Source organism: Gossypium hirsutum, chromosome A03, assembly GCF_007990345.1.
Source record: "Gossypium hirsutum isolate 1008001.06 chromosome A03, Gossypium_hirsutum_v2.1, whole genome shotgun sequence".
Classification (NCBI taxonomy): Eukaryota; Viridiplantae; Streptophyta; class Magnoliopsida; order Malvales; family Malvaceae; genus Gossypium; species Gossypium hirsutum.
The window spans coordinates 111,529,031-111,555,411 of record NC_053426.1 but is presented as its reverse complement, the minus strand read 5'-3'; the positions used below and the strand labels follow the sequence as shown (position 1 = coordinate 111,555,411).

Here is a 26,381-nt window from a genome sequence, read left to right as displayed (position 1 = left end):
TTTTATGATATGTAATTAATTGTTTAATTAATTGGTTAAATTGAAAATCGGTGATCTAATTGATTTAATTATCTGACCAATTAAAAATCATTGGTTAATATTTTATTGGTATCCATTTTTTTCCATTTTTGATTTTATTGATTAAGGCTTTTTTTGGGTATCCAACCGTCATGGGTCGAGTAATTAAATATTTTTCTAAAAGATTTGATATTAAAATTAAAAAAATACTTTATGTTGGATATCTGTATTTTTTTTAATTAACCAAATTTAGACTCCTACCTTTTGTCAAAAAATTAGAATCCATTTATTATCGACAAATTATTTGCATATTATTATACAAATCCGAATTTAAATTAGATATTATTATTTTTTTGGTATCCGAATTCGTAAGAAAATTAATTTCAAAGTTTTCAATCATTTCCTGAATATTCAATAGTAGTAGATTTGAATACCCGATTCCATTATCCGAATAAGTAATACAGATTCGAATAGTGAATATTCAAGGTATCTATCTATTTTTGCTTCAAATCTATATAATAAATAATGATTTTAAAACTTAAATCTAAATATTATTTGAATTCGTAGAAAAAAAAATTAAATATCTGTAAATATTGAATTATTATATCCTCAGTTAAAATAATTACACTTGTAGGCTCATTTTTTTCTCATTAAAATATAAAAAAGAAAAAGAAAATGCGTTGATCAAATTTGACATTAAAATTAATAAATAAAATATCAAAATTGACATAAACATTAATCACATGTTACAAAATTATATTATTAACCTTGTTTAGAATATCAAAGTTAAGATTTAAAATATGCTATACGTCTTTTTACTTTTTTTAAATTTAGAATTTAGGTTTTATACTTTTATCTTCCGGAAATTTAGTTTCTCTACTTTTTATATTTTAAAATTCATGTTCGGCTGTTAACACTGTTAAACTTTTCTTGTTAAATTTATTAGTATGATATTTTAAAATTAAAAAAAAAAACTTACTTGGTAGTCTTGTAACTAAAAAATGATGTAATGAACCTAAATTTAACAAGATAACTTTAACATTGTTAACAATTTGACATAAATTTTAAAATCTAAAAAATAGAGAGACTAAACTCTTAGAAATAAAAATATAAGGATTAAATTCCAAATATTTAAAGAGTACAGGGACTTGTTTGAAGTTTTTACAATGCTCGTGGGAAAATGGGAAACGAAAATAATGGGAAAAATATTTTTATAGTTTTTTAAAGTTATAATTACAATTACAATTACAAATAATAATGTCAGGATAGTTTATAATTAAATAAGTGTTACAAAATACAATTAAATTAATAATCGAAATATATCCAAAATTAAACTAGAATAGTTCTGAAAAAAAAAACCACACGATGAAATGTAAGTAATAATAAATCTGGTGACTGTTCATATATAATTTACGTAAGGTGTGAGTCAAACTTGAGCCATCAAAATCCAGAATTCGATAGTATTTTATAGTTTAATAAGCAAAAATTACAAACCCTTTTGCAACCAACAGAGTTGTCCAAGGGTCGCGTATTAGTTTCGCTCAGTAGGTCTAACCCAACTTTAACTGGGTTTGAACAAAGATTTTCTTGTCTTGAGCTAACTCAACCCAAAATTGATTTAAATAATTAAAACAATTTTTTTACATTTAACTTAATTATAAAATATTTTTATTTTTTATTAACTTAGTGAACAATAAAATGTGTTTATGAACCGGGTCAAGCCAACTTAAAAATAGGTCTAGGTTTGAGAATTTTTTGGAATCAGATCGTAACTCGGCTCGGCCCACGGATAACTTCACCAAATGATACAATGGTTATGCCATTTACTATACGGGGTTAATTCAACATACGCCCTCAATTTAATATTTAGATTTTAATTTGGTTTCAAATTTTCAAACATTTCAATTAAGTCTTCAAAGTATCAATATCGTAATATAGGTCCTTCCAACAACCTATCCATTAGTTTGAACGTTAAATGCCTACTCAAATATGATGCGAGCATATTTAAAACATGTGAATTAAATTATAAATATATTTGTATCTATCGTATTGATAGCTTAGGTATGATGTATTAAAAAAATTATCAAATTATGCTTTTTAAAGATAAGATCCAAGTCATCCATATAATAGGTACATCTATTTATAATTTGATCCATGTTTTTTTAAATACGCTTCATGTCATATCCGAACTGATTATTACTGTCTAGATTGACAAGCTAACACAAAGACTTAAATGATACAATACTGATACTTTGAGAGCTCAATTAAAAACATTTTGAAATTTAGAAGCCGATTTATAATTAAAATAGTCGTTTAAAGATAGTTTGGTGCAATTAATCCTTTGTAGATTGTAATGGCACCACGATGACTCCTTCATGCAAGGAAGTCAATTTTGTATCGATAGTACTCATATCGATTGGAACAACAAATTATGGCTTTTATTTTGGTGTTAATTTTGGTTGATATCAATTGTACTAGAGCGTTTTGATCCGTTTTGATATGTAATGATGCATATCGGCCCGTATTTGTCAGTACAAGATTTTAATATTTTAAACTATTTTTTAAATATTTTTATCTAATTTTTTAATATTGCATTTAAAATATATAATATTTTAAGTTATTAGACGTAATTCATAATTTTAAATTAATATTTTCATATAAAATATATTATATGTATGTAATTGAGTTATATTTACGTTTTTTAAAATTAACGATAAATCCAAAATATAGCGGTATAGATGTATACCAATATTAGAACAAAAATGATATATTTATCAGTAAAAGTACCATGGAGACTCTTATACTAAGTGTCAGATTGCATTTTGCCTCCCATTACTCAAAAAATGGGTAAATTAGTCCCTGTGTGTTAGATTAAAAAGCAAACTAATTGTTTCTGTTAAAAAATTTATCTATTTCTACTATTAAAAACTGTCACGGCTAACGAAATAACTAAACAATTACACATGGCGTGCTACATGTACCTCACATTAGCATACAAAAATTAATTTTTAACAATACAAATAGATAATTTTTTTTAGCAAAGGAACCTGTTTACTTTTTAATATACCATACAGGAACTAGTTTACTTATTCTTTAAGTAGATAGAGCAAAATGCAATCTTGCTCTTACTACAATTGCCTCAACGGATTTAACCTATACCGAATATCTTGCATCCATGACTATTGACTATTGACTATTGACTGTTGACAGTTGACTATTGTATTATAAAAACCTCTCGTTTTATCATCTTCAACCTCCGGTCCTAAACCTCAAAAATCTCTGAAAGAACCCTAGCAATGGCGATGGAGATACAAGTTATGACCTCAATCCCATCAATGGAATTCAACTTCGATAGCGCATGTTCATCTCCATACATGACTGCTCCTTCAAGTCCTCAACGCTTCGGCAATTTCCTCTACAGCGTCCCAACCACTCCTACTCGTGTTTCTTCATTCTATCCTCAACTTAAAAATGATGGAAAAGCCGTCGACGGCGGATGCGAAGGCGGCGACGATGATGGGAGTGAAGATTTCGAGTTCAATTTCATTGGGCAGTTAGAGAAAACTCCATTGTCGGCCGATGAACTTTTCGATGGAGGAAAGATTCGACCTTTGAAACCCCAACAGTTGGATCCATTTGAAACAGCCATGGAAGAGAGCCGCAAAAGAGTAACATTACTCAACACTGTTCATAAAAAGAGCAGATCTTTGTCTTCTTTTGGAGTATCCGATGATATTATTATGCTCGAAACAGAGCAAAGTTCATCGAAATCTCAAAAATTCAATGCTAAATCTTCTGTTTTTTCCATTTTTTGGTTACCAAAAGGTAACAAAAAATGGAAACTTAAAGACCTTTTGTTTTTTAGGAGCAAATCAGAAAGCAGAACAACAATAAGTGAAGATCCGGTTTTGTGTAGGAAAAATGTAAGCCTCCGGTCCACTGAGAGCGTCGGTTCGGTTTCGAGCTCGAGGAGGAGAGGACCGGTTTCGGCTCACGAGTTGAATCATGATGTTTTGTATGGGAAAGAACCGGAGGATGTGAAGAATGCAAGTTTTCGGTCTACTGAGAGCATCGGTTCGGTTTCTAGACCGAGGAGAGGACCGGATTCGGCTCACGAGTTGAATTGTGCTGTTTTGCATGGGAAAGAACCGGAGGATGTAAAAAATGTAAGCTTTCGGTCTAGTGAGAGTATCGGTTTGGTTTCTAACTCGAGGAGGAGAAGACCGGTTTCGGCTCACGAGTTGAATTTTGATGTTCTGTATAGGAAAGAACCAGAGGATGTGCAGAGTGCAAGTTTTCGGTCTACCGAGAGTATCGGTTCGGTTTTGGTTCACGAGTTGAATTGTGCCGTTTTGTCTAGGAAAGAATCGGAGGATGTGAAAAATGCAAGCTTCCGGTCTACTGAGAGTATCAGTTTAGTTTCTAATTCGAGGAGGACAGGACCGGTTTCGGCTCACGAGTTGCATTACACGAAGAACCGGGCGGTCTCGGAGGAGATGAGGAGGAAGACATTTTTACCTTACAAGAAGGGACTCCTTGGATGCTTGGGGTTCAATGCTGGATGTGGAATACATGAGATTTCTAGTGGTATTGGGTCGTTGACACGTGGATGACCAAAGTTTGCTATTTAAGCCCTATGTAAACAAAATAATTTATGTTCATTTTACGTTTTAATCAAAGTTACAAAATGATTATTGAATCATTCAAAAATTTCGTTTTAAATCATTAGGTTGTTAAATTATTACCGTATGACTTTTTCTGTTCACACTACTTGCACCGATAAAAAATCCTTCTTTTTTTTTTTCTAAAGTTCTATTTTCTTTGATAAAATAGTTTTAAATATCACAAATTTATGATTTAAAATTCCAACAATTTTCTTCTTCGATATTCGACGTTGATCATCAAGTCTACTTAGATTTAAGGAATGCACTTCTACTCGTCGGTGAGTATTGATCCACTATATCGTTTGTCGAATCGCCACTTTCGAACTTAAAAAAAAAAACTTAACAATCTAATGACTTAAATAAACACTTTCGAATAGCTTAATAATCATTTCATAACTTTTTAAAGTTAACCAATCAAAACGTAAACTTACTTATACTTTACCTAATAGTCATCTAACTATTAGTATTTTTTTGGATCATCTAACTATGAAAAATTACAAAATGATCCATTAACCGTTCAATTTTATCTTTTTTAATCACCAATTAGCTTAACAATGGCAGCTTTTAATAGCAATTTTAAATCTTAATAATTATACATTATGTTAATTTAATTTTTATTTTAATAATCAAATTGAGAATTGGGGCAGTTAAAGATTGGATATTGACCAAAAGGCACTGTAATTTTGACTAAGCCCCAAACTTTGACGGGGAAACCCTAATTGCCATTGTATGCAAATTGGGTCAAATTGTAATTAAAATATTTTAATATTATCTTTCGTACGTACATGGCTGGTTTTCTTTGACTTCAACACTCACCAAGTCCTCAATTCGACGAAATCAACGTTGAAAGAGATTTTCATATTTTTATATATTTTTAATGCTTTAAACTATTTTTCATGTTTTGTTTATATATTTTGATTATATCATTTCTAGTATTATTAAGTAATTATTTTACCAAATAATCATAATGTATCTAATATTATCGAGTAATCATATTATATACATTCGGATTTTATATCGGGTTTTATTATTATAAAATATATTTTTTAAGATATACTTAACATGTATATGATTCGAGAAATGTAGAATTATTTTTGATAGTAAGATTATCGAAATGTAAAATTACTTAACATATTATCGAGTATGTTACATTACCTAAAATATAAGATTTTGATATTTAATTGACGAAATCTAAAATTATCCAAAAAAAAATTATTATACTAAATTGTCATTATTAAAATTTCTATTACAACCAATATTAATAAATTTATAAATCTTAATTATAATAATTTATTAAAAGTTATTGCATCATCGATCAATTTAACTCTTAAATGGTTAGAAAAAACCCCACTTTTTAATTAGACTTATATTTAATGAAATTGATTAAAATAATAAGAGTTAATTGAGCTAATGAAAATTTGAAGACAAATGACAGTCATAATTTGGAGATGCCTTGTGCAATCAACTTAAATAATATTTACCAAGTGACATCAAGATTATCCCTATATTTCGAAATCTGAACACTATTGAGAATGTGAGATTATAACCTCACGAGAATGTTTAAAATCTAAACACGATAATTACATTCTCAAAATTTTACATTACCACCGAGAATGTAAGATTCGACGAACCAAACCACCTCTTATCGCATTAGCAACAGCACCTAATTCCAAAGTTATAAATTACAAGTCACTGGACTTTAAATCAAGTATCAAAATGTCAATTAAAAGGAAATTTTGATAAAATTCCAACACAAAGCACCACAAACACTAACAAAGTTTTAGCACACAAGAAAAAAAGCTCAATATTTTACAATAACAACAATGTGTTAAGATATGCCATATTGGTTCATTGTTCAACAGCAATACAGCATTCATGTTATGTAAAATATCCTAGCCTGCTTCGACACGATCTCGGCATCTGGCGAAATACAATGAAAGTAAATCAAATCTAATGCCATAAATCAATTTGGTATTTCTAATTGTAACTAAGAGATTATAAAAGTGAATCACATGTTAGAGAAAAATGGTGACCACCTTCTAATCTACCCCGTTCTTCTCATACAAAAATCTATGGCTGAGGGCACTGATCTTGGTGTTGGTAAAAGTACCATGGAGGCCCCTATATTGAGAGTCAGATTGTATTTTGTCACCTTTACTCAAAAAATAAACAAATTAGTCCCTATACATTAAATCAAAGAGCAAATTTATTAATATGATTAAAAATTGACATCGCTGACAGAAAAACCAGAAAGTGACACATGGTGTGCCACGTGTACCACATGTTGATGTACAAGGACCAGTTTTTATCAGTAGAACTGAATGAATTTTTTAACAGAATGACTAATTTACTCTTTGATCTAACTTACAAGGATTAATCTACTCAATTTTTTCAGTAGAGGGGGCAAAATACAATTCTACTCCTAGTATAGAAGCCTCCATGGTACTTTTACCTCCCGGTGTTTTGTCCTAAGAAGCACATTTTATTAGCTGCTAGTGTTAGAAGACGACAAAAGGTACTTAAACTAAGCTTAACCAAGACTCGATATTGACTGTAAATTTCCAGCTTAAAACATCATAAATCGATACGTTAAGATGCAGCTTGGAAAATCAACCAGTTACTTGGCTATCCTACAGCCAAAGTTTGTATCATCCACTCCTTGAAGACATTTTGCTTCTGCAGTTCATGTAAAATAAGGATAAATGCAAAAACAAACGAGGGCTTAGACAAATGACTTCGATTATGGTCGTGCAACATATGGAATGTGGTCAAGTTAAGTTGCCCCAATCCCCAAACCAATAAAAGAATAAAAGAAAGTCTAGTAGGATGCTGAAACATACCCCTTGAATCAAGAATCGGCAGGATGCTTGCTTGTTTGAATCATTCCGTATCAACGAGATCCCTTGTACAAACCAAGCAATGGTTTCTCTCTCTCTTCAACTCTCTTCTTTGCAGCTTCCCTTGCTTTGAGTGCAGCCGCCTCTTCTTTAGATACAGCCTTGGGTTTTTCATCTTGTCTTTTTCTCTTAACAGCAAGTGAGGATGAAGCACCTTTAACAGATCTCATGGGATTTAAAGTAGCGGAAATGACAGGCCCTGGTGCGGTCTTGTTTTGACTTTTAGCGACACTTTTGCTATCTGCAACTGGTCCCGTCTCTGAAGTTGGAAATGGCTTTTTCAAAATAGGATCTCTTGATTTAGTATTTGATGAAGCTTGAACCTTGGAGTATGCCTCTTCCTGTGTCACCCACCTGCCTGTTGCATTCCTTCTAAGTAAATATACCAAAAACAGCATTTAATCTAATATATTATAAGAAAAAAAAAAGAAATAAACTTTAAAGTTCAAGCGCAGATTAATACCTATAGCATCAGAATAGTAAAATCCTGACTTTGGATCAAAGTATAACCCATTGTTTTGATTGTAGTAATAACCCGAGCTACTGTCATAGTCCCAATCTGCATCAAGCTGTAACGGTTAGAATAGCAATAAACCAAATGATTTCATATGCCTTAATTGTAAATCAAAAGTAATATTTCAGCCTGCCTTAATTGTAAATCAAAAGTAATATTTCAGCCTGGTTAAGAATAAGGCTGCATATCCATCAAGCCTGCTTATTGGGCATCAACAACCAAGTCAGCACAAATATGAAGCAGAGGAACAAGGACAATGAAACAGGTGAACTGACTTTGAGGGTTTGACCAAGAATGCAACTAATGGAAGTTGTTGATTCCTCGGGCTCGCCTTATGTTGAATCGAGACTAGGAATAAGTATTGCCAAGATCAAACGTGTTTAACAAGACTCGTAATTCTAATATGTCTTTAAAAGAAAATAGACTAGATTAGACATTCATTTTCCAGATATAACCCAAACTCAAAAGCTCCACCATTAAGCACAGGTGGATGAAACCAGCCTTGGTGTTATGTAAATACTCAAGCAGACCTACTAATCAAAGCCAAGACAGGATGCATATAACCTGGGCTCGATATTCTCCTATTTAAACAAAATACATAACCACACTAAACAAACTTATAACTTCTCGGAAAGTAAACATCTAGCAACCCCACAGTTTCATCAATACCATGCAATCAGCCAATTGAGCAGCCAACAACAGCAGCTCGAAGTTTCAAGAATAACCAAAAACTTGCATTACTACCATAACTTTTTACTGCTTAAAATAAAATGGAAGTAAAAAATGACTTGTACTTACCTTCTTGACTGTCTAATGCTTGGTCACTAGAATCTCTCGCCTCAAAACTAGCAACGTCCTTCTGATAGCTCCGCTTAGCTTTCTAGCAAACATTGTTAAGAAATACTATAATGATTAACAAAATAAGCATGAAGCATTAAAAAGCAAAACCTATTTAAGAGTTTACTTACAGCTTCGATCTGTTCAAGAGCACGAGCAGCGTCTTTCTGTTCCTTCTCTTTGGCTGCACTCTCTTTTCGCATAGTAGTAAGTCTCTTAGCAACATTCTCTTTGTGCCGTTGACCAAGCTCATGGTTTCGAATACTCGATGGGTTATTCGATATGAAAATTTTGCAGAAATCACACCATTTGTTTCCCTGACTCACCCAATACTAAAACACAACCAAAAAAAAAAAAAAGAAAAGATAAAAGCTTGTTCAACTACAGACAGATAACTGCGAAAACGACTAAAAAATAAACTTAATTCATTGAAGATATTACTGTAAGATAATCACGAAAAACAATGTTATAAGAACAAATATCAAGGGAATTCATCCATAATATCAAGAATCAAAGAATAAGGAGAGAAAAAGTTGAGGGTTTTGATTTCTTTATTGCTTGTAAGTAAATAATTTTTTTTTAAAAAAAATAAAGCTTTGGGATTTGATTACCTCAGTCATAGCTGCGAAAATCTGATCTTTACAGGCAAATTGTTCGAAAATTGCTAAATGAAGGTGAGATTAGGAGTTTCTTTAAACCCTAAATATTTTTTCTTCCTTTTCTTTCAAAAGGGATTATTGGCGTGGGATTGAAATAATTTAATCCATAGCACGTTTTTTGCTTCCTATTTTTCCAACGGGATCCGGATCCAAATCGGATAACCAGACCTGGTTTGATGGGTCAATATACCACTGGGTACCAAAATATGGCTTTAATGTTCAATTTGGTACCTAGTCTCAATGGAACAATGTGGCCCAATAAACGTTTGACACTGGTGTTTAGTAAAATAAACATCGGTACTCAACGGGGACAAAAAAAAAGGGTTAAATACCAAATTGGACATTGAAGCTAAATTCAAGTACTTAATTTGGAAAAAAAAAAGTCAAGTATCAACTTGGAAAAAACACATGTACTAATATGAATATTGAAGCCAAACTCAAGAACTAGATTAAGACAAAAAACTCATACCAAATTAAATATTTAAGTGAAACTCAAGTACCAAATAATATATTAACCTTTTTCAACTTATCGGTTGATGGTCCAATCTTAGTTTAGTCCCTCTATTATGATGAAATTTTATATTTAAATATTTTTACTTTAATTTGGTGTAATTTTGTTTTTTTTTATAATGTTATTCATATGTCCAAAATAATAATACTACTTTTCTTTTTCATACATTTATAATTTGAAACTACTTATAACTCATTCCCAACCCATAAATCGAAAGATAATGCGTTTTAACGTACTCAAACTCATGTCTTCTCGGATTGACAACAATGCACATAATAATCGAGTTAAGACTCAATCTACAAATCTGATAATTTAGTTTAATAATAAAAAGATGCTGGTGTTATATTTATGTAATACTTTATATTATCACATATATTTGTATAAATATTAAAATTATGTTATTTTAGTAAATTTATATATTTATAAAAGATTTTAGGCAAATAAAATTCATATTAGAATTATTATAAAAGTATACAATTATTGAAATTAAAAAAAACATTTTAAGCGAATTTAAGAAACTATTATTTAATCATTTATTGATTTTTTGTTTTTGATATAATATAAGGATATTTGGCAACTTTTTATTCTACTGATGCATTCATCTATATTATTATTAAGCTTTTTGATTAAGCTAAAAAGATATATAAAAATAAAATAAAATAAAATAAGAAATTTATGAAGGTATAATTACAAAAAATAAAAATAAAAATTATTTAAGTCATTGTACCGATCTTTGATATTGGTTGCCAGATTGATTTGAATCTAAGGCATGTTCTTCTACTCGTTGATAGATACTAATCCATTGTACTGATCGCCGATTTGTCGCTTGGAGCTTACTGGTAGAACTTCAAAAATAAATTAACAGCTCAATAACTTAAATAAAAACTTTCGAATAGTTAAGTGACTTAAATGAAAACTTTTAAATAATATAGTGACTATTTTATAACTTTTTGAAGTTGAGTGATCAAAACATAAATTTACTAATAATTAGTAGTATTGGGTGTAGTTTACCTAAAATGAAAGAGTCTAAATTCGGAATATATGAAAAGTAAAGGGACTTAAGTCAAAATTTAACCTATAGTGTTTCAACAGAACTATCTACTTTCCCCTTACCTTGTAATTGCTTCAACTGAACTCAGAAACAGAGAACCCTTTTTCTCATTTATAACAAAGATTTGAGAATCAAAACAGAAACATACAACGCTTTGAATCCATTCTCGAAGCTAATGTTTTTCTTCAAATTCAACTGAAAACAATCAAACCCAAAATCCCCCATTCCACCATCTTCCCTTCCCCCAAATCCAATCACAAAAAACCCTAAATCTTTCACTGAAGCCCCCTTTTTTTTGTGCTCCATCAATGGATGAAACATTCTTGCTCATGTTATCAAATCTCCTCCACCTTCACAACTCTCTTGATCCCACCACTTCCCTTCTTTCCCCTTCTTCTTCTTCTTCTCCTCCTACTTCATCTCCTTCCCCTTCTTCTCCATCTTCTCTTCTTTCATCTTCTTCGCCTGCTCCTCTCCTCTTCTTCACTCTCGCTTCTCTCCTTTCTTTCCTCGCTACTTCTTCTAAGAACGGGTCATTGGATTCTTCTCCTTCGTCGAAGAAAAGGGAACCCAATTCATCGCCTTCTCCTCCTCCGTCGTCTTCTTCTCACTTCTCCGTCGCCGCATTCCGTGCTCTCTCGACCGACCATATTTGGTCCATGGATGCCCCGATACGTGACGCTGAGTGGCGGTCCTTGTATGGGTTATCCTACCCTGTTTTCACCACCGTGGTTGAGAAACTCAAGCCTTTTATAACCGCTTCGAATCTTTCACTTCCTTCTGATTATGCTGTAGCTATGGTCCTTTCTCGTCTCTGCCATGGTTACTCTGCTAAAACCATCGCTTCCCGTTCTTCTTTGGACCCTTACATCGTTTCCAAAATCACTAACATGGTGACTCGGCTTTTGGCTACTAAGCTGTACCCAGAGTTTATCAAGATCCCTGTTTCTCGTCGTAGATTGGTTGAGACTACCCAAGGGTTCGAGGAGCTTACTTCATTGCCCAACATTTGTGGTGCTATTGATGGGAGTCCGATTAAGGTCCGTGGGTTGAAACTTGATAGGAATTCGATGAGTTCTTATAAATGCAAATATGGGTATGATTCAGTTTTGCTTCAGGTTGTTGCTGATCATAGAAAAATTTTCTGGGATGTTTGTGTTAAAGCTCCTGGTGGGGCAGATGATGCTACTCATTTTAGAGATAGTTTGTTGTATAATAGGCTTACTTCAGGTGATATTGTTTGGGATAAAGTGATTAATGTTAGGGGTCATCATGTTAGGCCTTATATTGTTGGAGATTGGTGTTATCCTTTATTGTCGTTTTTGATGACACCCTTTTCTCCTGATGGGGCCGGGACTCCAGCACAGAATTTGTTCGATGGGATGTTGATGAAAGGGAGGTCTGTGGTGGTTGAAGCAATTGGGTTACTTAAAACTAGGTGGAAAATTCTTCAAGATTTGAATGTGGGGCTTAATCATGCACCGCAAACAATTGTTGCTTGTTGCGTGTTGCATAATTTGTGTCAGATTGCAAGAGAGCCTGAGCCTGCGGTTCAAAAGGATCCCGATGAAACTGGGGCTCCGGCGAGGGTGCTTGAGAGTGAGAAGCAGTTCTATTATTTCGGGGAAAGTTTGAGACAGGCATTGGCAGACGATTTGCACCAAAGGCTTTCTTCCCGATAAGTTATGAACTTTTGAAAAGAGGTTGATTTTTTAACCTTGTGTTATCTGTAAGAATATGTATTTGAGTAGTTTCTAACATGGCTGAGATAACTTGCCCGATTTCAGGCTTATTGAATTTCTCATTCTCGTTTTAGTAAGCAATAGAAACAGATTCCATTAATTAATTTGATATTTGATATGTAGGGACTTTATTTTTAATTGCTATGGTAAACTAACCTGGTATTGGTGGAAACTAAGAATGTTCTGATTTTAAGAATCGGCGTTGCAAAACTATTACTGCTCTGGTTAAGTTCAACTCATGTATTTAAGCCTTTGATGCTTTTATTATCTTCCGATGGATATCATTTGCTTTGATGTATCATATATTCTTAAATGTGAATACCATGTTAAATTGACTTCGTAGCATTTGATAGAAAAAAATTAGTGTATGCGTTCATAAATTGTGAGAGCTTGCATTAGCTTTTAGTTTCTTTAACATTCCCTGCCTGCCTGTGTTGCCTTGCCTTGCTTTTGCTTTCTTTCTCTCTCACTTGCAGTTAAGTATTATGAACACTTATTTATACTATAAATCTTTGTGAGATGGTTTTAGTTGCTAATAGCATTATAGGAAATTAACTGAAATTGTCAGTGTAACTGTTGCCAGTGGAATATGGGTTTGGCTGCTTATTCTATCATGGCTCATCTGCCATTTCAATGGTTATATATAGATATATCATGGTTGTGAGTTCCAAGATCTTTTCCCTTTATTTTATACTTCCTGTATTTACAGGGAATGCTAAATAGTGGACTACGCCCATATCATTTGTTTGGAATTTGTAAGGTTTTTCTGGTCTATAAAATCTTTGGCATCATGTCTTTTTGCTGCTATCCTAGTCCTTCATTTATCTCATTTTCCTTGATGGTTTAGTCTCTAGTGGCATTCTGCCATTCCGCCTAGTTATGGTCTTGTCATGTAGGATTTCCAAAACCAGATAACCTAGTTTCTATGGCCATAAGATGGATGTTCATTGACCTAAGCATGTTAGAGGAAAATTGAGGTAGATGTCGTAAGAAGCATCGTGTCTTCTTTATGGACTATCAGACCAGTCAATGAGACCCTCCTTTTCTTTTAAAGTATTTTTTAGACCCAAAGTTTATCCTTCCCTTCTTAAAATCTTTGTTGCCTGAATTGCGAAGGAACCTTTTGTATGGATGCATTGCTTATTATCTGTACAATGAGTCAATTGTATTCAAGACACGATGAATAGTTGAAATCCCATCAATAAAAAGCTTAATTAGTTCAAGCTGCCCAAAGAACAAAATGAAGGAGATACAAGGATCCTCAATAAGTTGTCCGAACAAAATGAATGAGATACAAGGCTCCTCGGTAAGTTGTGCTATCTGTTATTGCATTCCAACACAAAGGATGTTGCTGCGGATCAAAGTTCCCCATATGTGTTTGCAGATCCACAATGCTCTTCTTTACCAATTCAATAATAACTAATAGTCAACATAACAACTAAATCAATCTTCTCAAATGAGCTATGAGAAATAACTGAGAATCAATATACAAAGTGTATGCAGATCCACAAGCTTTATTGTCGCTACTTAAGCATGTACATCATAATGGAACTTGAATACCAATTTGAGTTGCTAGAAGAAATAGAGATGCAGTCCCCAAAAAGAAATCCCAGCCCAGGCATTTTCCTGACTAGCATGCTTGACAAGATTCATTCATATATTTGAAGATTGCAAAAATCAGGAACGCTTTGCTATTCGGCCAGCTTCATAATGTCCTCATAGCCATTACCTTTTATGGAGGACTCATGAGTTTTACGGTCCATTGTGCTCGGTCCTTCACCAGCATATGCAGTTCAGCCACTTTTTGGAAGGAGGCCATCCTTGGCCATTTCAGTAAGTACATTGAAAGCAGCATCCATGTTCCCTTCTTTATGGTTTATTTCAACAAGTATTTTAGCAAGCTCAGCATCAGTAAGTTTACAGCTTCTAAGTATGTTTGTTATGACTTGACTTAACTCATCGGTCTTGCCAACCATGAATAGCGCTTTAACCAGAGCAATAACAGTAACAGTATGAGGAACAAAACCTATCTTCACCATTTCCTTGTATAGATCATGCGCCTTCTGAATATTCCCACCTCTACAATGACCATGTATGATAACATTATATGCAGCTTCGTCAGGGTTATGGTTTCTCTGAAGCATTGACTCAAAAACTCGATCAGCTTCATTCATCAAACCCTTCATACAAAATCCTTTTATAAGAGCTACAGCACTTTTAAATTCGATGTTGCCGCAATTCTCTATCAGCGTATTATACATGACATCACTCGGGACAGATTCATCATAAAACAATTTGAGCAAAAGCCTTTTTGCTTCCCTTGTCCTAGCTTGTTTATTGAGACCATTAATAAGCACACTATAAGTAACAACATCAGGAAGGAAGCCCTTCTGAACCATTTCATCATGCAAATGAAAAGCCGTCTTTATATCCCCGTCTTTGCAATAAGCATAAATTAACGTAGTATACGTAAACTCATCAGGAGTCACACCTGCATTCAGCATCTCCTGGAAAAGATCACAAGCTTCAGCAAGTCTACTTTGCTCACACAGACCCTGAATCAGTGATGAATATGTAACCGCATCCAGTTTAAGTCCTTTCTCGACCATCTCCTGCTTCATTTGGAACGCCTTCTCCAAATCCCGGTATCTACAAAAACCAGAAATAATTGTACTATAACTTACTATGTCCGGAGCTATACCTTTCTCTATCATATCTTCTATCATTTTTAAACCCTCTTCCACCTTTCCAAGCATACAATGCCCATTAATAAGAGCATTATAAGTGACTAACGAAGGTGAAAATCCGTTTTTAACCATTTCATTTAGTACTCGAAACGCTTCGTTTAAAAGTCCTTGCTGGCAGAACCCATTTACTAAAGTAGTATATGTTCTCTCATTAGGACGAAGTCCTCTAACATGCATCCGTTCAAAGAACTCCATTGCTCTGTTCATATTCCCAGCTTTGCACATACTATTAATCAACGAAGTATAAGTAACGACGTTCGGAGTTAAGCCATTCCTCACCATCTCGGCATGCAAAACAAGTGCTTGATGAAAATTACCATCTTTACAATATCCATTCACGAGTGTATTATAAGTAACCTCATCCGCAACGAAACCTTTCTGACTCATCTCGTGAAGCACCTCACTCGTCTCCTTTATCCTACCTTCTCTACACAACCCATTGATGATTACGTTATAAGTAATCAAATTCGGCTTCAAACCCTTTAATGCCATTGCCCTAAACAACTTAAATGCATCATCGATCTTCTTCAACTTACAGTGTGCATCGATTAACGTGTTATAAGTAACCACATTAGGCAAACAGCCATCCCTCTCCATTTCACTGAAAAACCCTAAACCCATATCCAAATTCCCTGCCGAGCAAAAACCCCTAATCAAAATGTTATAAGTAAATACATTTGGTGAAACCCCATTTCTAACCATTTCTTCAAAAACTTCCTCAGCAAACCTAACGGGCTTTTTACATCTAATCACGGCGTCCAAAATAGCATTGTAAGATAAAACCCCAGGCATGAGACCATTAATTTTAGCTAAATTAACAATGTTAATAGCCTTATCGATGAACTTCAAATGGGCATAAGATTTTACCACCAAGTCGATTACCGCGGAGCTCGAAGCACACAAATGGTAAGTTTCTTTAAGGCACTGAAAGACGAAATTGCCCTTCGGATCGGGCGTATGGACGGCGAGGTCCTCTGCTAAGGACTGTGCTGATTTGTAGAGCTTGAATTTGGTGAGGATGTGGAGGGCGAGGCATTTGCAGCGAGGGGTGAAGAACGGGTAAGGGTGCGCCCATTTTAGGAAATTTAGGATTAGGGTTTGGTCGTTTTGGGACTTGAGTAGTAAAAAAGAAGCTGCTTCGGGGGTAAAATTGGAAGAGAGGGAATTTAGCTGGTAAGGGTGGCGTTTGAGGAAAGTTAAAGCTTTGTCGGCGAGGATGGCGTCGGAGAAGGGAGACGAAAGAGAAGAGAGAGAACGGTGAATATGGAGGTTTGGGAAGGGCATTTCGGGAAAATCACAAAAGCTAGGGTTTATCAGAGGCTCTTTAGCCTTTAAGAAGAAGAAGCTTAAAAGGCCATTGAAGCCAAAATAAAAAAAGTTCTCTCCTTTTGCAGGTTATTTTTCTTTGATGTTAAAAAAAAAAAACCAATTATTTATTTATTTTCCTTCATTTGAATTTTGAAGAATTTATTTCCTAATAAATAAATAATTTAGTTGGGCTTTAAATTTAGAGGTTTAATATACCATTTGATACCTATATTTAGTTTTAATGTTCAATTTAGTACTTGAGTTTTTTTCTTAATTTAATACTTAAATTTAATTTCAATGTTCAGTTTGGCACCTAAACTAAACAAGATCATGTTCGTGTACTCTAGTAAAAAAACATAAATACTTAAGACAAAAAAAACTCAAGTACCAAATTGAACATCAAAGTTAAGCTTAAGTACTTATACGAGACAAAAAATTTTCAAGTATCAATTTGAAAAAACTCATGTATCGAACTAAATATTAAAGCTGAACTCAAATACCAAATTAAACATTAAAGTCTAATATAAGTTACAAACGGTACATTAACATTATTTTAAATAGAGTAATTTCACCAAATATCTCCCAATTATGACTAAAATTTTAATTTAATCCTTAAATTTCAAAGCATTATCATTAAATCCTACATTTATCAATACTACATCAATTAAGTTAATTATCAACTTGGGCTTTCAATTTAATTAAATTAATTAATTTTATATAATTTATTTCATGTAAATAAAAGTATTTAATGTCCCAAAGCTAAAATTAAGGAAATAATAAATCAAACATTTATATAAATAATAAAAAACGTGAAGAAAAAAAGACAAATGCAATTAGCCCCCATTGAAGCAACAAAAAGCTCAAAAGCTTAACCATATATATATATATATTTTTTTTCTCTACATTTTTGATTGCTTGCCATTGCCAATTATATATCTTTTTCACTGCCTTTTCAAAGTATCCCACAACTTTTTAAACTCAAAGAATTTAACATAAAAGTTAAAGCCTTCATTATCCGAGCTGAACCTCGATTTATCGAGCTTCCTTCCGAAACTCCCCGGAAAAGATCGAATCCGTGTTTGCATCCCTGTCTCGTTGAATCAACAACATAACATGATTATTGTGCCTTTGCAACGGCACGGCTGGATGGACCGCGCAACAATTTCACAAACCCAAGGAAACTTAATTTCCCATCGGTATGCCTTATCCAGTCGTTAAGAACGGCATGAACCGGGATAGAGGGTCCGAGACCAAGTTCCTGAGTCATTCATTTGAAGATGATTTCGTTTTATGATACAGATTGTGTGAAGTGTTATTTAGAAAGCTAAAAGAATTGCGAAACTTACAGATGCAAGTTCCTCGATGACGATAGCCCGGTTTCCATCTTTCTCGAAAAGATCATATGCACAACGAGCGTGTTGTTCCCAGTGATCAAACGCTTCGAGCTGATGGACGCTTAATGCGGCTGCACAAAATTCTTCGAAATCCATTCGTCTGTATTGAAGTGCATTTAGCTGTCATGCAATGGAAAATTAAATCGAAGGTACTCGGATAAGCTATGGCTATGGAAAAAGAAAGAATGGGAACCGAGTTCATACCGATAAGAGAAAATCCAGCATGTGAGATTCCTTCATTGCATCGGTTGCATTTTTCATTAGGGCCTGTTTGCAAGAAAACACATTACTGTAGTGAGTGTATTAACGGAGAGGGAGGAAAGTGGGCCAAGATAGGGAGACTAACCGTCTTAATATTCTCCAAGGTTATGCTACCATTTTTCGGACCTAATAACGCAAATTGCTCTCGAAGGTAAAAGAGTTCATCCGGAGTCAACGTCTTCGACAATGCCTGTATCGAGAAAGAAATAATAATGAGATAAATGTTAGCATAGAGGTTATGAGACAGTAAAAGTACAATGGAGGCCCCAATATTAAGAGTTGGACTGCATTTTGCCCCTTCAACTATAAAAATGGGCAAACTAATTCCTGTACATTAGGTTAAAGGGCAAATTAGTCATTTCTGTTATAAATTTCATCCATTTGTACTGTTAAAAACAGACATGGTTGATGGAATAACCAGACAGATGTGACATGTTACGTGTACCTCATGCTAATGTACAGGGACCAATTTTTAACAATAGAAATGGATGAAATTTTTAATAGAAAGACCAGTTTACTCTTTGATCTAACCTGTTAGTATACGCACCTTTAAAGCAGCTTTCCGTAGAGGTGATGATCGCATATACGCCTTTATAAGCCTAAATATTAGAATATCGAGTGGAACCTTGGCATCATTACAACTCTGGATCCAAGGATGACCTGTAAAAGAAGATTATGGTCAGTTACTCTGGCTCAACGATGTTAGCAACATGTAAAAAACGATGCACATACACAATGCCTGAGCTGCTGTCATTCGTTTCCTAGGATCCTTGATCAAGAGTCGCTTCACAAAGTCCTTAGCTTCGGGAGACAAGGAAGGCCAAGGTGGTTCATTAAAATTTGGATCGGCTTTTAGGACTGCTCGGAAAATTCCAGACTCGGTCCTTGCCCAAAATGGTCGACTCCCACATAAAAGAATATAAGAGATCACTCCTATACTCCAAACATCACCTTCCGTACCATAGGATCTATGTAGAACTTCAGGTGCCACATAGTATGCACTTCCCACAATGTCATTAAGCCTTTCATCTGGAAACATGAGAAGCGTTAGAAAAAAAAAAAAAGAATCCCTGAAGGTTAAGCGAAAGGAGACAGAACAAGCTGAGCACAAACCTGGTCTTACAAAATCCGATAAACCGAAGTCTATGGCTTTCAGCAAAGAGTTCTCCTCCTTCGAAATGTACAAAAAGTTCTGGTCGACAAAAGTGCAAATTTAGATTCCAATATGGTAACTAAAACCCGTAAAAAAGTTGGAAATCAATTAGTCAAGATGATGTAGTACGAAAATGTCCTAGAAAGTTTAGCAGACATAGGCTTGTGCGGTTCAAATTGTCCAAGTCATGCATTTATGCTTCTAAATATTAACAAAAACAAGACTTTGCTCTACCTCGGGTTTAAGATCTCGATGCACCACACCTTGAAGATGACAAAAAGCAACAACATTTAGTATCTGTACCATTACCGCCTTTGCATCGTCTTCTGAGTATTTTCCACCCCTACAAAGCATAATATACCGTCACGTTAGAGGCTACTCTTTAGGTACATGCGAGAACAAACAGTTCCAAAATGTAAGCTATATATTAATATAATAATCACCTTGCGAGTATTCTATCCAAAAGCTCACCCCCTTCACACAACCTGTAATTTCAATCACATTACTCAAAATTTTATCCTGAAAAGTAAGAAACAGCCAACTGCCGGAGCATTCGGGCTTATTGTTCTTATTGACTTCTCGAATTAATTGCCATGCAAAATTAAAAACAAAGATAATACGAATAGCAGAACATGTTACAAGGCTTACTCCATTACTATATAGACATTATCATGATCTTCGAAAGCATCATAGAATTTAACTAGATTGCTATGTCCTGTCAAGGCTCGCAATATCTTCACCTCCCTTCTAACATCCTCGACCGCAATAGCTGTCGTCATCTGCCAACGTAAAATGATAGTAACTGTCATATCCAACAAAAAAATGCAAACACAAGACATAAGTGTTCTCTCGACACTTCATTTGCTATTTGATCGACGAAGCTAGAAAATGAAACGATAGAGGCTGGCAGGTCGCTTCTTCTTCATTCTGTTGTCATCGTATTTTAAATGTCAACAAACAAATACTGAGAAACGGTAACACTTAATTCATCATTATAATTATCGCAACAACATCCTTTATTTCCTAAATGGATACCTCGACTAGCAAAAAACACAAACACTTTTATCATGTGAATGCCGATACCAAACCCGGATAATGATTCGCAATCAACTACAACCATTTCTTTTTTTTTTTGGTTAAGCCATAAGTACAAGCCAGTAAAATAAAAGAAAACACCGTATTAGTTAACAGGCTATAATTATCACAACAACGTCCTTTATTTCCTAGAATAATCTGACACCTCAACTACCAAAAACACAAACACTTTTATCATATGAATGAACGGTACCAAACCCGGATAACGATTTGCAATCAACTACAACACAAAGCATTTGTTTTTTTTGGGGGGGTTAAGCCGTAAGTACAAGCTGGTAAAAGAAAACACCGAATTGGTTAACAGGCTATAATTATCACAACAATGTCGTTTATTTCCTAGAATAAACGGACACCTCGACTACCAAAAAACACACACTTTTATCATACGAATGAATGGTACCAAACCCAGATAATGGTTTGCAATCAACTACAACACAAACCATTTGTTTTTTTTTTTTTTTTCGGCTGAGCAGTAAGTATAAACTGATAAAAGAACACCGATTTAGTTAACCGGCTCGGCATGAAAACTACGAGCCGAAAGTTAAAGACCCCGTTCGAAGCAAAGATATTTTCTAATTCAGTCTAATTCATAACCATCGAGCTGTAATGCTCCAATCGCGGCTGTCAATTCCAATAAGTCAACAAGTTCATTGGCAAATTTCAACAGTCACTTATCATACACTATTCACATCCAGATCCAACCATACACAAATGAATGATGCAAAAGAAGCACTTTTTAAGGCCAGATATGATTTAGACCTAATATGTGTGTGTGTATATATATCCATGTAAATATGTGGTAAGCATAGCCAGATCAAATAATAATACAAGTGGGTCATGTGGACCAATTGACCCTTTAAAAAATAATCAATAAACAAAACAAGTTGGCCACTTCATATTGTTTTACAATCATGAAAAAGAAATGAACTCAACCCACCATTTTTCTCCATCTAGAAGATCTAAAAACAGTAAATTCACTCATATACAAGACTAAAAAGAGCGTCTTTAAGCAATTTCAAGCTAAAATTCAATATCTTAAAGCACTTATCTTTGAAATTTTAATAGAGAAAAGTGAAAAAAAAAAAGGTGTTACCTTGGATTTGGGAATCACTTTAACAGCAACCTGTTGTCCTTTGAATTCACCTTTCTTGAACTTAGCAGAACAAGTATACCCAAAATGCCCTCTCCCAACTTCTTCACCAATTTCTAATTTAGTCCTTAATTCTTTCGAAAACCCGAATCTTTTATCTAGTTCAACCCCATCTTCATCCTCGTCCGTCTCCGCAATCCCCGCCGCCGCCTCTTTCTCCGCCTTCTTGTTAGGCTTCCTCCGTCTCAAAACCGCCCGGATGTGTTTTGCCGGAGAAGGAGGAGGAAAGGATTTCTTAAGAAACCTTAAAGGAGTCGAAGGAGTTTTGGGTTTGGTTGGGTGAGCTGGACTGGGAGTGTAAGTGGGAAGAAAAGGGGTAGTCGGAGGAAGGAGCGACGGCGGTGGTGGAGATTTGGGTGGTTGAGGAAGGGTAGGATAGTCATTGTGGTGATTGCCTTTGGGTTTTGAAGGCTTGGAAGTACAGCCTCCCATTGTAAAGGAAGTAGAAGAAGAAGAAGAAGAAGAAGAAGATCTAGAAGAAGAAGAAGAAGAAAGAAAGAAAGAAAGAAAAACACTTAATAGGAAACTGGCGATGCTTGCATTTTTTTGCAGAGATCTTTAATGTTGTGTTCAGCTTATTGTAAGAAAAAAACAAATGGAGAGAGATTACGGAAACAAATAATTATATTTATATATAATTATATACAGAGAAGGAGAAAGTGAGATTTTGCTGTTTTCTTTATTTTTAATGTTTTTTCTATGATGAAGAACTGAAATATAAATGATTCAAGTAGGGCTGTACCCCCTTGTTTTGCCACCTGGCATGCATATGATTTTTTCATATTTTCTTGGATTTTTTTAATGTCTACCCGCATTAAATCCATCATATTATTGGTTCTTTTCAATTGGTTTAATTGTTCGGTTTAGTTGAGTTTTGAGTATTATTTTTAGAGCTAGATCAGATTGATCGGTTAAATTAGAAATCGATCGATACACGGATTCGAAATAAGGGGTCAAACCAATTGACTTAAAAATTGATTTTATCTATTTTTAAATTTTTTTAATAATTTATTTAATCGCACTGGTTAGACCGATAAGATCAATTAAACCGGGATACCAGTTCAACTATTAGTAAGTCAGATTTTAAATACAGATCAAATAAAAGACACATAGTAATTTTTTATGACTACTTTTGGAATAAAAAAAGTACATTATCTTGTACCAATACTAATCCATATGTAAATAAAATAAATGGTGAATTACACTCACTCAATGTTACTAAAACTATTAGTATTTACTTAGCTTCAAAAAATTACAAAATGATCATTGAATTATTCGAAAGTTATTTAACGATCAATATGGTGGATGAATACCGATCAACAAATAAAAAAATATACATTAAATCTAAATTAATCTAATCATCAGTATCCTAAATCGGATTAAATAAAATAAAAACACATAACTTATCATTCACAATATCATGTTTTCTTAAAGAAATAATAAAAGAATGAATAAAAAACTATTTAATCACGAGAATTGATAATATAAAATGATGCCAAGGGTTTAAAAAATTATTGCTTCTTACTTTTTAGGGATTGGATTTGCATCACAAACTTAATATTTTAAAATTTCATAATCTCATATAGTTTAAATTAAAAATAAGGACAATCATTTACCATATTATTCAAGTTGACCTCTTTTACAATAATTTGCCCATTTTTGTTATATAAACAAACTTAACAATTACATCACTTAGTTAACAAGTCCTAATATTTTATATATATATATATATATTTTTACATTAATCAAACCCCTTGATGTGCAAATATACCGATATATGTTGGGTCGAATGTAAAGATATTTAATATTTGTGAATAAAGAAAAATTAGAAAAACTTTATCATTAATTTAAAGATTTGACTCTACTAGACTTTGAATTTAGTCGATCTCGGTGTAACTACCAAATACTAAAAAGAAAAATGGCATAATATCAAATTTAATCCTCAACGTTTACATTTTTTGTCAATTTAACTTTTATTCTTCTTTTTTTAAAATTTAAATTTGGCCCTCAACCTTTTTTTAAAAAGTCAAATCATTTTTTTCTAATGAAAATATTGAGTAAAACTATTTTAACGATATTGGCGTGACAACTCACATCATAGTCCACGTAAACTATTTATTTTATATGTCACATTAACAAATAGATTAAAAATTATAAAATATACAAAAAAATCTTGGAGTCTATGTGGATTGCATGTGTAAAAAATTAACGTATTAGTTAGCATTTTCATAAAAAAACCAACAATCTAACTTTTTTTCAAAAATTAATTGTCCACATCAACTTATTTTAAAAAATTGAAAGTTAAATTTAATTAAAAAAAATAAAGATCAAATTGATAAAAATATAAATATTAAGGACTAAATTTAAATTATTTGTTATTAAATCTCATGTGAGACAAAGTGAGGTAAAAAAATGACTAAATTTATCTTTCAATTTACTACTTTGGGGTTTGTAGCATTTTGTTACTTTGATTTTAAGGGTTTACAACAATTTTAGTTGGCCCTTGGAATGTACTCTAAAGTTGGACCACTATCCTTATTGTTTTCTTAATTTAATTATATTTTTAATTAAATTTATTTAATTTGTTGGATTCAAAAATATTTTATTTAAATCGGATAAAACCTGTAAAAAAAATTAGTTGGAATTAATTTATCTGGAAAAAAATTTTATTTTTTGTATTTTAAGTATAAAGATATATAAATATTAATATAAAATAGTTTTTAAATACTAAAATGAGTTTTTTTAAAATTGATAAATAAATTTTATTAAACACATGTTTGATTATCGAATATGTTTTTTTAGTTGTTTTATATAATGATTATTTTTTGCTTTCATTTATTCATAAAGTGGAAAAATTAGTCCCTATACGTTAGATCAAAGAGCAAATTGGTCGTTTATAGTATTAAAAATTAGTTCCTATACATTAACATGAAGAACATGTGACACACCGTGTGTCACTACCTTATTATTTCGTCAACAACGTCAGTTTTTAACCGTACAAGTGGAAGAATTTTTTAATAGAAATTATCAATTTATTCTTTAATTTAATGTACATAAATTAATTTACTCGGTTTTTTAGTAGTGAAGACAAAATGTAATCTAGATCCTAATACAAGAGCCTCAATAATATTTTTTTTTGACAAAAACACCATCATGGTAATATTAATTGTCATTTAAAAGAAGAGGTATATTAGTATTTTTTTCGATAAAATTAATACCCGATTAACCTGTAACACCAATCCAGATAATAATTTTATAATAAGTATATATATATAAGTTTTTTAGAAGTGATTAGAGAATCCAAAATATTTGACCTTGTAATAAATCCACATGCAGCCAGCAAATTAAATTGACATGCACATTATTTTAAATTTTGAGATGATTAAAAAAATTTAAATATTTAAGCAACACCGCAAGTTGGTTCATCATATTCAGCTGCAATTTTAATTAATATATTTAATTTTAAAATAATTAATTATCGAGTATGAAAGTGGCAACATGCTAAATTAAAATATTACTATCCATTCCGATTGAATCTTAGCTCGATTAATATTAGTATTGTGGTTAGTATAAGAGAACATAGGCTCGAGTGCATTGAAGAGCATTATTCTCTTATTTAATGATTGGGAATGGGCTATGGGTAATTCTAGACATTGTATAAAAAAACAGATATAATATGAGAAAAATTCTTGGATTCAATAGATTAATTATAGGGTAAAACTACACTAGTAGTCACTTAACTATTAGTAATATTATTTTTTGATCACTCAATTATGAAAAGTTACAAAATAGTCACCAGTTGGCTAACAACTGAACTTTTAAAATTGGTATAATAACAACTTTAACCATCAACATCTATACATTAAGTTAATTTGATATTGATTTCAGAAAATCTAACCCTTAACGTTTACATAAGTCAATACGACCGATACAACCTGAAATTTTCATAATTGCAAAAAAAGAAGATTAATATTCTAATTTATTACTGAAACAACATACACCGACCAATACAAACTTATCTACTTTACATTTTTGACACTCATTTTTCTTTTTGTTCCTTGAAGACTCTTCAAGACTTATTATTTTAAGGGGAAAATAACTTTTTTTGAAATTTCTCTTCCTCTGTCTAAGTCTTAATGTCATCATTATAAATTAAAAGGGTAAAAAAAAAAAGTGGGATCCCACTAAAGGACTAAAATGAAATAATAAAAAATTGTCATTGTAAGGAATTAAATTCCCAAACAGAAAAGCTTTTATCTTTTTAATGAATATGTTTTTTGACCATTAAAGGGCAAAACTATGAGTGCATTCGATTAAAGTTAAATGTTCTCTATTTCATGTTTGGTCCCATTTATATGCACCAATAAGTTTTAGTTAAAT

At 32.8% G+C, this 26,381-nt stretch overlaps 5 protein-coding genes across 11 annotated transcripts; 2 read left to right on the top strand and 3 right to left on the bottom strand.

The window, feature by feature from the left end:
• The first annotated feature begins 2,984 nt into the window (after positions 1–2,984).
• Positions 2,985–4,720, top strand: LOC121222245 (uncharacterized). Of its 2 annotated transcripts, XM_041102441.1 has the most exons (2): positions 2,985–4,184; positions 4,283–4,720. In XM_041102441.1, exons 1-2 carry the CDS (start codon positions 3,315–3,317, stop codon positions 4,376–4,378), a joined length of 966 nt encoding a protein of 321 aa, XP_040958375.1. In that variant the 5' UTR covers positions 2,985–3,314; the 3' UTR covers positions 4,379–4,720. The 2 variants fall into 2 exon arrangements, with proteins under 2 accessions (XP_040958375.1, XP_040958374.1); XM_041102440.1 differs by having other exon boundaries at positions 2,989–4,720.
• A 1,583-nt stretch (positions 4,721–6,303) lies between these two features.
• LOC121222241 (zinc finger protein ZOP1) lies at positions 6,304–9,772 on the bottom strand. 4 transcript variants are annotated; one of them, XM_041102431.1, is made up of 7 exons: positions 9,542–9,772; positions 9,062–9,262; positions 8,892–8,973; positions 8,043–8,138; positions 7,523–7,937; positions 6,719–6,834; positions 6,304–6,602 (listed from the first exon to the last, which is right to left on the bottom strand). In XM_041102431.1, the coding sequence occupies exons 1-5, from the start codon at positions 9,548–9,550 to the stop codon at positions 7,573–7,575; spliced, it is 753 nt and encodes a 250-aa protein (XP_040958365.1). In that variant the 5' UTR covers positions 9,551–9,772; the 3' UTR covers positions 6,304–6,602; positions 6,719–6,834; positions 7,523–7,572. The 4 variants fall into 4 exon arrangements, with proteins under 4 accessions (XP_040958365.1, XP_040958361.1, XP_040958364.1 ...); XM_041102427.1 differs by having other exon boundaries at positions 6,719–6,803; positions 9,542–9,706; XM_041102430.1 differs by lacking the exon at positions 6,719–6,834.
• Positions 9,773–11,205: 1,433 nt separating this feature from the next.
• Positions 11,206–13,065, top strand: LOC107927962 (protein ALP1-like). Its single transcript, XM_016859099.2, has one exon. The coding sequence runs from the start codon at positions 11,460–11,462 to the stop codon at positions 12,831–12,833; it is 1,374 nt and encodes a 457-aa protein (XP_016714588.1). The 5' UTR covers positions 11,206–11,459; the 3' UTR covers positions 12,834–13,065.
• A 1,012-nt stretch (positions 13,066–14,077) lies between these two features.
• LOC107927961 (pentatricopeptide repeat-containing protein At5g39710) lies at positions 14,078–17,067 on the bottom strand. Its single transcript, XM_016859098.2, has one exon. It carries the CDS (start codon positions 16,922–16,924, stop codon positions 14,687–14,689), a length of 2,238 nt encoding a protein of 745 aa, XP_016714587.2. The 5' UTR covers positions 16,925–17,067; the 3' UTR covers positions 14,078–14,686.
• Positions 17,068–17,713: 646 nt separating this feature from the next.
• LOC107927993 (CDPK-related protein kinase) lies at positions 17,714–22,686 on the bottom strand. Of its 3 annotated transcripts, none has more exons than XM_016859143.2 (11): positions 21,945–22,686; positions 20,405–20,535; positions 20,200–20,241; positions 19,991–20,099; positions 19,717–19,795; positions 19,336–19,632; positions 19,151–19,263; positions 18,689–18,793; positions 18,547–18,609; positions 18,295–18,462; positions 17,714–18,206 (listed from the first exon to the last, which is right to left on the bottom strand). In XM_016859143.2, exons 1-11 carry the CDS (start codon positions 22,431–22,433, stop codon positions 18,066–18,068), a joined length of 1,737 nt encoding a protein of 578 aa, XP_016714632.1. In that variant the 5' UTR covers positions 22,434–22,686; the 3' UTR covers positions 17,714–18,065. The 3 variants fall into 3 exon arrangements, 2 of the variants coding, with proteins under 2 accessions (XP_016714632.1, XP_016714631.1); XR_001692541.2 differs by having other exon boundaries at positions 17,944–18,206; positions 18,295–18,442; positions 21,945–22,681; XM_016859142.2 differs by having other exon boundaries at positions 19,336–19,795; positions 21,945–22,683.
• Between the last annotated feature and the right edge of the window lie 3,695 nt (positions 22,687–26,381).

Coding starts and splice junctions, on each gene's coding strand:
- LOC121222241 (XM_041102431.1), bottom strand. Junction 8,974..9,061: donor CTCTTGAACAGATCGAAGCT/GTAAGTAAACTC, acceptor AATGTTTGCTAG/AAAGCTAAGCGGAGCTATCA. Junction 7,938..8,042: donor TTACTATTCTGATGCTATAG/GTATTAATCTGC, acceptor GGAATGCAACAG/GCAGGTGGGTGACACAGGAA.
- LOC107927993 (XM_016859142.2), bottom strand. CDS start 22,433: ATGGGAGGCTGTACTTCCAAGCCTTCAAAACCCAAAGGCAATCACCAC. Junction 20,242..20,404: donor AATGTCTATATAGTAATGGA/GTAAGCCTTGTA, acceptor TTGAAATTACAG/GTTGTGTGAAGGGGGTGAGC. Junction 18,463..18,546: donor TGCTGGATTTTCTCTTATCG/GTATGAACTCGG, acceptor ATTGCATGACAG/CTAAATGCACTTCAATACAG.
- LOC121222245 (XM_041102440.1), top strand. CDS start 3,315: ATGGCGATGGAGATACAAGTTATGACCTCAATCCCATCAATGGAATTC.
- LOC107927962 (XM_016859099.2), top strand. CDS start 11,460: ATGGATGAAACATTCTTGCTCATGTTATCAAATCTCCTCCACCTTCAC.
- LOC107927961 (XM_016859098.2), bottom strand. CDS start 16,924: ATGCCCTTCCCAAACCTCCATATTCACCGTTCTCTCTCTTCTCTTTCG.